At 53.6% G+C, this 8,740-nt stretch overlaps 1 protein-coding gene across 2 annotated transcripts; it reads left to right on the top strand.

Annotated features, from left to right (window-relative positions):
- Window positions 1-325: 325 nt before the first annotated feature.
- Rgs4 (regulator of G protein signaling 4) lies at window positions 326-7,709 on the top strand. Of its 2 annotated transcripts, XM_027922865.2 has the most exons (5): window positions 326-464; window positions 4,275-4,379; window positions 4,683-4,744; window positions 5,209-5,375; window positions 5,768-7,709. In XM_027922865.2, exons 1-5 carry the CDS (start codon window positions 421-423, stop codon window positions 6,005-6,007), a joined length of 618 nt encoding a protein of 205 aa, XP_027778666.1. In that variant the 5' UTR covers window positions 326-420; the 3' UTR covers window positions 6,008-7,709. The 2 variants fall into 2 exon arrangements, with proteins under 2 accessions (XP_027778666.1, XP_027778667.1); XM_027922866.2 differs by lacking the exon at window positions 5,209-5,375 and having other exon boundaries at window positions 5,768-5,930.
- Window positions 7,710-8,740: the final 1,031 nt, after the last annotated feature.

Below are 8,740 nucleotides of genomic sequence, written 5' to 3'. Positions count from 1 at the left end.
GACCTTGGGCCATGGTGAGGAGTGTTTCTGAGCTACGGAAGAGGCCCCTGGAGTCGTCCCTGGGCGCCGATGAATGACTAGCCCCAGGCTCGGCGGCAGTTTGCCTTGGGTCAGGGCCCCAGCTGCTGGAGGCCCCTGCGTCCTCCGCGCTCTCTGTGACACGCAGACGGTGTGTCGTTGCTTTCTTCCTCTCCTCCAGGGCCCCAGGCAGGAGCGGAGCTGCAGCGCGGCCATCTGATTGGCCGGCTGGACCTGGCGGGGCTATAAAAGAGAGCCCTGCAGGCTGCGGAGGGAGATGCTCCCAGGATTGTGACCGCCACTCCACTCTCTCAGAGAGGAGCCCGGAGCCCTGGAAACGGAAGCCACAGCCGCCGCTCCCGACGGTCTCCCGCGGCGCACCCCGCCCGCCCGCTTCTCGAGATGTGCAAGGGACTGGCGGGCCTGCCGGCCTCCTGCCTGCGGAGGTAAGGCTGTGTGCAGGCTGTCTTTCAGAAGGACTAGTCAGCTGCTTGCTGAGTCGGCGTGGTCAGTGCTTCTCTGTATAAGATGCAGTGTGGCCAGGAGTCCTGCTGTTCTTGCTCTGTAGGACGAGCTGGATGTGGAGGCTGAGGGAGTAGGCTCCCCAGATTTGGGTACCTGTGTGTGGTGCATGTGACTTTATGAGACCTGTGATGACTTGGAAGCCCGGTCCTCTGAGCCAGGTGTTTGAGATTCAGGGGAGGCCTGCGTTCCCAGCTACACACAGAGGTCTGCAAGCCTCTGTGACCAACGCTGCCCCCTGAACCTCACTGCAGCACATGGGGTCGGACTCTGTGCTCCTGACCTCGCATATAGGTGTTCTGGGGAGGCACCCAGGAGAGGGGTGTAGCCTGGAGAAGCAGGCTCTGGTGGGTGCTGCACTGCCCTCTCTCTGGGCTATAAGCAAGTATCATGGTAAAGCTCCTTTCAAGGGGCACCTCCCCCCTTCCTCTATCTCCAGCCCTGAAGTCAGCTCGGGGTCCTGTGGAAGATCTCCTCCTGAGGACACTGTTTTATCCATGTGCCAATTAAAAAGAAAAAAGTCCTTAAAGATTTGCAGCTGCTCATCTGCCTCTGCTTTATTAAATGAGTGACTTTAGAGAATGCTCATCTGTTAGCAGTTGAGAATAAAAGGAAAGACTCGAGATCTTTCGTTATGAATCTTCAGTTAGGGTCACGTCAACCTGAAATTATATTAACTCCTCTCTTGTCTCCCTGCAAGTAGAAATCACATTAAATTTCAATTTGGAAATAAAATTGTTTTTCATGTGTCACTGAGGAGTTTACCTTTCCAACATTCTGCCCTCGGGGCAGGACCCTGCCCAGGCTTCTTCAGAAGCAGCAGGGGTCTGGCAGGGGAACTAGAAGCCACTAGCCTCCAGCTCCAGTTCAGTCCAGTTACCTATGGAGTAAACCTAGAGGGCGGGGGATGGTGGGGATGGGAGGGCTACGCTGTGGCTCTGCCCCTCCTGGCCCAGCTGCTGCGCATCTCCCCCAGTCCAGGCCCCAGAGGGCCTTACTGTTTCTGCCCACACGGATGAGGAGTCTGGCTCCCTGTATCCAAGGATGGCGAAGTCACCTGAGCTGTGCCCTCTCGGTTGTCCTATGCTGTGACCCCGCTCCATGGCCAGCAGAGGCAGCAGGTGGAGCTGTGAAATGGCTTCTGTTGGCACTGAGTCTCTGACCAGGCCCTCAGGACGAATAGCCCAGGGACTGCTGTCATGAGCAGGCTTGGCCTTCCCCTGACAGTAACAGCTGGAGGCAGAGGAAGGAGCAGAGCCAGAGCCAGGAAAGCCCTCCTGCAGGGCGGCACGCAGAGACCACAGGTGCACTCCAGGCCGCAGCCATCTGGGGTCTTCCACGCTGGGTTCCATGTTTTCCTCACCAGCAGGAACGTCTAATTATTCTTTCTTTTAAAATACCTTTCTCTTCTTAAATGACTTCTTGGCTTTCACAATAAAAGAGGTAAAGTGAAGACAGAAAATGATAGGGAGACAGTGAGCCAAGAGCTCATTAGTAGTCCTCCCTCCTGCTCCTCATTAGGGGTCCTCCCTCCCACTTCTCTTAAAGGATCCTCCTAACGCTCCTCATATGGGTCTTCCTCCCTGCTTCTCATTAGGGGTCCTGCTCCCACTCCTCATGAGGAGTCCTCCTCCCACTCCTCATTAGGAGTCCTCCTCCCCACTCCTCATTAGGAGTCCTCCTCCCCACTCCTCATTAGGGGTCCTCCCTCCCCACTCCTCATTAGGGGTCCTCCCTCCCATTCCTCATTGGGGTCCTTCTCTCTGCTCCTCATTAGGAGTCCTCCTCCCCACTCCTCATTAGGAGTCCTCCTCCCCACTCCTCATTAGGGGTCCTCCCTCCCATTCCTCATTGGGGTCCTTCTCTCTGCTCCTCATTAGGAGTCCTCCTCACTACTCCTCATTAGGGGTCCTCCTCCCACTTCTCATTAGGAGTCCTCCTCCCCACTCCTCATTAGGGGTCCTCCCTCCCATTCCTCATTGGGGTCCTTCTCTCTGCTCCTCATGAGGGGTTCTCCTTCCACTCTTCATGAGGGATTCTCCTCCCACTCCTCATTAGGAGTCCTCTTCTCTGCTTCTCATTATGGGTCCTCCTCCCTACTCCTCATTAGGGGTCCTCCTCCCTACTCATTAGGGGTCCTCCTCCCACTCCTCATCAGGGTTCCTCCTCCCACTCCTCTTCAGGGTTCCTCCTCCCACTCCTCATGAGGGGTCCTCCTCCCACTCCTCATTAGGAGTCCTCCTCCCACTCCTCATTAGGAGTCCTCCTCCCACTCCTCATTAGGAGTCCTCCTCCCCACTCCTCATTAGGGGTCCTCCCTCCCATTCCTCATTGGGGTCCTTCTCTCTGCTCCTCATTAGGAGTCCTCCTCCCTACTCCTCATTAGGGGTCCTCCTCCCACTCCTCATTAGGAGTCCTCCTCCCCACTCCTCATTAGGGCTCCTCCCTCCCATTCCTCATTGGGGTCCTTCTCTCTGCTCCTCATGAGGGGTTCTCCTTCCACTCTTCATGAGGGATTCTCCTCCCACTCCTCATTAGGAGTCCTCTTCTCTGCTTCTCATTATGGGTCCTCCTCCCTACTCCTCATTAGGGGTCCTCCTCCCTACTCATTAGGGGTCCTCCTCCCACTCCTCATCAGGGTTCCTCCTCCCACTCCTCTTCAGGGTTACTCCTTCTGCTCCTCATGAGGGGTCCTCCTCCCACTCCTCATTAGGAGTCCTCCTCCCACTCCTCATTAGGAGTCCTCCTCCCACTCCTCATTAGGAGTCCTCCTCCCCACTCCTCATTAGGGCTCCTCCCTCCCATTCCTCATTGGGGTCCTTCTCTCTGCTCCTCATGAGGGGTTCTCCTTCCACTCTTCATGAGGGATTCTCCTCCCACTCCTCATTAGGAGTCCTCTTCTCTGCTCCTCATTATGGGTCCTCCTCCCTACTCCTCATTAGGGGTCCTCCTCCCACTCCTCATTAGGGGTCCTCCTCCCTTCTGCTCATTAGGGGTCCCCCTCTCTGCTCTTCAGGAGGGGTCCTCCTCCCCCTCCTTACTAGGAGTCCTCCTCCAGCTCCTCAGCCACCCACTGCAGCCTGGCTGCCTGTAGCTCTGTATCCCTAAGCTGCTCCAGGGACAACTCCAGCCTCCTGCTCTTTCCAAAGCCTCTGGCCTCTATGCCTCCTGGTCGTGTAGCTTTTAAAGGAAGGTGGCAGCTGGAGATTGGATGCACCCTCCAGGAGCCTGGGTCCAGCCCAGCTGGTGCTCATGCCCACCCCCCATCCCATGCACTGCACACCTCAGTGAGCTCAGTGCCCCATAGCAACTGCTGGGCCAGCTGGTGGGGCTGAACTCACCTGCTCTCCAAGTGTGCCCAGTATCCCTCTGCCAGCAGGAAGGCAGATGAACTAGCAGCCAGCTGCCAGGAGGGGGCGTGCAGCAAGACGCATGGTATTTTGCTTTTAAACTAAAACAATCAAGATTAGTCCTGTGTCCAGTTTTGTTCCATTGGCCAGACCAGAGGTGCCACATTGAAAAAGAGGAAGAGTGTGCAGAAGAGGCTTCTGGGTCACAGCTGAAGGAGCCAGTGTTAGGACCCTGTCCTCCTGGTAGCTCCTGCCCGCTCTGAGTCCCATTTCCTATATAGCCGCCTCTGCCCCTGGCACCAGTAGTGAGATCCTCAGGCTCCACTGACAGGTGTCTCTTGGGGATGGCCTCATTGCTAACTGTCCTCGTCCTCCTCTGTGTAGTGCAAAAGATATGAAGCACCGGCTAGGCTTCCTGCTACAGAAGTCCGACTCCTGCGAGCACAGCTCTGCCCACAGCAAGAAGGACAAAGTGGCTGTTTGCCAGAGGTAAGAGAAATAGCCTTGGTGAAGATCAGCTGTGCATGACAACTGGTGAGGAGATGTCTGTGACAGGGGATGGAGTCTGTATCCTGAAGGCAAGGTTTGACTCCAGAGGACCTCCATTCTCCTGGAGGTCACACTTGGATTCGAAATTTTCACATGCTTAGTGAAAAACTGTCCTAATTGACAGCAGGTCTCATCATAATGACAGAAGATAACATCTCTGCATATTATCTAGGATCTTAGACGTCTTTCTCCAATTCTACATCATGGCATTCAAGTTATGCTTTTTCTCTGTGATATCTCTAGGGTGAGCCAAGAGGAAGTCAAGAAATGGGCTGAATCACTGGAAAACCTGATTACCCATGAATGTAAGTCTGATGCCCCCTCCTACCCGGGGACCCTGGACAGAGGCACTCAGGATAAGACAAGTTTACCTTGTGCTGGTCTAATAGGACCTGCAGGAACGTTGGTATCTTTCTAGTTACCAGACCAGGATAAACTTGTTCTCACATCCCATCTGTTAAACACTTTACCATGCCTAGAATTTTGCAATACGCAGTGGAAATTCATACAGAAATAATTATTGTTCTCATCACATGGAAAAGTGGCAAAGAGAAAATATTCTGAATATGGACATCTTCCTGTAGAATTAGCCTCAGTTTCTCTTTCAATGCCATCTTGGTGGTTGATGGCTGTGTAGACATCTCTGAGATGTAACAATTTCTTGAAAGGGGCTTGAACCTTGCTTAGGGATCACTAGGTGTAACTGGGATCTGTTTGAAGTATGATGCTCGGGGCCTGAAGCCTGACAGTGTGGTTCTCCCTGTACCAGGTGGGCTGGCCACGTTCAGGGCATTCCTGAAGTCCGAGTACAGCGAGGAGAACATTGACTTCTGGGTTAGCTGCGAGGAGTACAGGAAGACCAAGTCACCCGCCAAGCTCAGCCCTAAGGCCAAGAAGATCTACGAGGAGTTCATCTCTGTGCAGGCCACCAAGGAGGTAATTCTCCACCAGCAGTCTTCCTGGACCTGGGAGGAGCTCCTAGGGGTAGGTGTGGGGTGGGGTTTTCAGATCCTAGAGCTAGGAAAGCCACCCAGCATGCTGTCGCACCCCTCAACCATCCCAAGTAAGCCTGTTAAGGAAATGTCTTTCATCCATGGGCTTAAGTTGCCTCCTCTAAAGCTTTTTCCTGATAAATCTCCCCAATCTGGGAGACAGAAAGGAAGATGTTGCTCTTCCCACCTGAAGCAGGATGGACCTCCTCACCTCCCAGGTGCCCTATGGCACTGGGTGTCCTGGGTGCAGGGTGCAGCCACCTGCGTCCCAGCACGGAGCTACACCTCTGACTTGGCAGGGATCCGGTCTGATGGAGCCTCTGTCTTTGTCCCCAGGTGAACCTGGACTCTCACACCAGGGAGGAGACTGGCCGGAATGTGTTGGAGCCCACAGTGACCTGCTTTGACGAGGCCCAGAGAAAGATCTTCAACCTGATGGAGAAGGACTCCTACCGCCGCTTCCTCAAGTCCCGGTTCTATCTGGATTTGGCCACGCCTTCCAGTGGCAGGGCCGAGAAGCAGAAGGGAGCCAAGGGTCCTGCAGACTGTGCGTCCCTACCCCCGCAGTGTGCCTGATTCCCTCTGAGGCCCAGCCTGGAATGGGAGATGCTGTGTTCTGGACACCTGAGGACAACAACAAGTGTGGTGACTGTGCACAGCCCTGTGTAAGTCACTGCCATGTAGACTTGGGTGGAGCAGCCCACCCTCCCCAAGCAAGCACCCAAGTGATGGCCTCAGGGCTGGGATTCCAGACCCACTGGCAGTGCCCTCCCACAGCATGACCTCCGTCTGGTCGGCTGGTGCACATCCTCTGACACCCATGTGGACATGCATTCTGCTGGCCAGCACTTCTGCAGGTGCGGTGTTAGGTGAGGTCCATGTATGGTACACATGAGTATGTGTGCATATTAAATATCTATAATACATACATATGCATTCTGCATACATTTATGTGTCTGTATATCCATATATGTTGTTAATTTGATTGTGTATACACATGTTTCTGCAGGATTAGACAGACAGAAGGCCTCAGGTGCTCAAATCAGTGTGTGTACACACTTCCACGCACATTCTCATCTCTAGCCTTTCTGCTGCCTTGGCACAGGGCAAGCTGAGCTAGCTGCCATGCAGGCTAAGAGGGGGTGACAACCTGTGCACCCTGGTTCTATAAAATCCATGGGTTTTGCTGGAGAAGAATCCAAGGGACTTCCTGCAGGTGTAGCCCTGACAGCCTCCGCCCTCAGTAAAGTTGCCAGGAAGGCTCATGGACCTGACATCACAGGGCTCTGGCACGGACACCTTTCCTGGGTGCTCAGGCATGCTAGTGAGCGGCTGGGCTGGGCTGGGCTGGCATCCAGAGATGGAGGGAGTGAGGAGCTGTAGGCAGGGTCTAGCCAGCTTTGTGAGAGTGAGTCTCTAGCTGGGCCAGGGCATAGAGCTCCAGGTTACTGCTGTTGTCTGTGACCCTTGTCCCCTCCTGATCAAGGTCTGTTTTTATTCCCCTGAGAACTGAGAACCTTGGCCATCAGATAAGCTACTGAGTTCCCCTGGCAGGCTCTTTCCTGTAGGGTTCCAGGCTATGTACTTGCATTTATAAACCCAGCAGTGGAGAAAGGGTACATTTCTAAGGGGAAACAAGTTTTCACAAACTCAGAAAGTTTTCTCTTCAAGGCAAATCTTGTTCATACCATCCTAAACATCACAGACTGAAAAAATTTTCTTCTATGTCCTGAGAGCAAAGAAAAGAGACATGAAGAAAGTGGGAAAGGAGACCAGCTGTCCTAACAACTAGTTTTAAGCTCTCCAAGGCACTTGAAATATTTGACAATGCCTCAGGGTGCTGTCTCTGAAGTTCATCTGGGCATGTGTTTAGTGTTGCCTTGCTGTGCAGGCAGGGGCGGGGCCTTGCTTGGACAATTAGGGAAAGACCAGGAAGCCTTTCCTTCCCTTTCTCCTGAGCTGCTGCCTTGGAAAGTGCACATACTGCTCTTTCACCCCGACACAGGCTGCTGCTTAGCCGGTACCCCAACTGCATGTGAGAACCCTGGGGGGTGTGCATCCCTTTGCTGGACACACAAGCTCCTGGTGGTGTCCTTCATCACCCTGGCTGATCTCACTGTTCTTGTCATCAGACTGTCTAACAGTCCTGTCTCCTGATGATGTCACGGTCCACCTGTGCAAATGACCTTGCCCTTTGTGACATCATGACTTCTGAGTGTACATGTGGCCAAAGACTGTACCTCATAGGCCGGCCTGGAAGGCCATTCCAAATGAGAAGTAAAACACTTTGTGGAATATATTTTTGAGTGGTTCTTCATTGTAGTTTCCTGTGCTTTCCTGACTGATGTGGCCAGCTTCCCTGCTCAAAGTTCTGGACAAAAGCTTCTGTATACACACCTGCCTCTGTTGTATGCTTTCTAGACCTGAAGGCCCAGATTCCTGTGGAGCACAGGCATCATACAAAAAGGTTTATAAATGCTTCCTGCAATTGTGTTCCTGGAAACATGTTAACATCCTCCAGACACACAGAAGAACATGAGGGAGCAGGGCTTGAACCTCTACCCTCCAATAGGAACCTAGTGGAAACCAGCAGGGATGCGCTGGACCAAGGCATCCTGGTCCTCAAGCCCTCCCGCTGCCCCTCCTGCACTCACAGGACCGAAGCATCCTGGTCCTCAGGCCCTGCCCCTGTCCTTCCTCACTCACTGGAACATGGCAGCCCTGGTCCTCAAGCCCTCCCGCTGCCCCTCCTGCACTCACAGGACCCAGGCAGTCACTGGAGTGTTGGATCCGAAATACTGTTGAGGAATGAAAGCTTGAGGTTCTAGTGATCAGTTTGGATTATTTCCTTAGAAAAATACATCTAAATTTCCCTTAAACAAAGAGACTATAGTTCTCCCACCTCCATTCATGTCCCTGGCCCCTCATTTTCATTCTGGATATGGGAGGACCCTTAGCCCTCAAGGGAACGCTGGAAGTACTCTCAGTCATGTATGTTTCTCTGCAGTTTTACAGATGAGAAAAGCAGGGCACAGGGAAGTAAGTTCAAGGTCAAGGTGAAGCCTCCTGCAGGGGGCAGCGTGGGGACTAGAACTGGCCCTCTGGCCTCCTGCAATTCTTCCCCATGTCCCATGTGCTGGTGCTGGTGGAGTAACAGTAGAGCCCCCTTTCAGATAGGGGTATAGAAGGGCCCAATGTGTTCTCTGTCCTCGTGCGGCCACTTCTTTAGAACATCTTCCATGAAGGTGGGAAGCAGCAGAGCCCGGTGCTGGCCTCAGAGTAGACATGGGCCCCTGGCTTAAGCAGCCT

This window comes from Marmota flaviventris, chromosome 12 (assembly GCF_047511675.1).
Source record: "Marmota flaviventris isolate mMarFla1 chromosome 12, mMarFla1.hap1, whole genome shotgun sequence".
Taxonomy (NCBI): Eukaryota; Metazoa; Chordata; class Mammalia; order Rodentia; family Sciuridae; genus Marmota; species Marmota flaviventris.
Note: the sequence above shows the minus strand (reverse complement) of the source record. Positions and strands in the feature narration are given on the sequence as shown.

Coding starts and splice junctions, on each gene's coding strand:
- Rgs4 (XM_027922865.2), top strand. CDS start 421: ATGTGCAAGGGACTGGCGGGCCTGCCGGCCTCCTGCCTGCGGAG. Junction 465..4,274: donor CCGGCCTCCTGCCTGCGGAG/GTAAGGCTGTGT, acceptor TCCTCTGTGTAG/TGCAAAAGATATGAAGCACC. Junction 4,745..5,208: donor AAACCTGATTACCCATGAAT/GTAAGTCTGATG, acceptor TCCCTGTACCAG/GTGGGCTGGCCACGTTCAGG.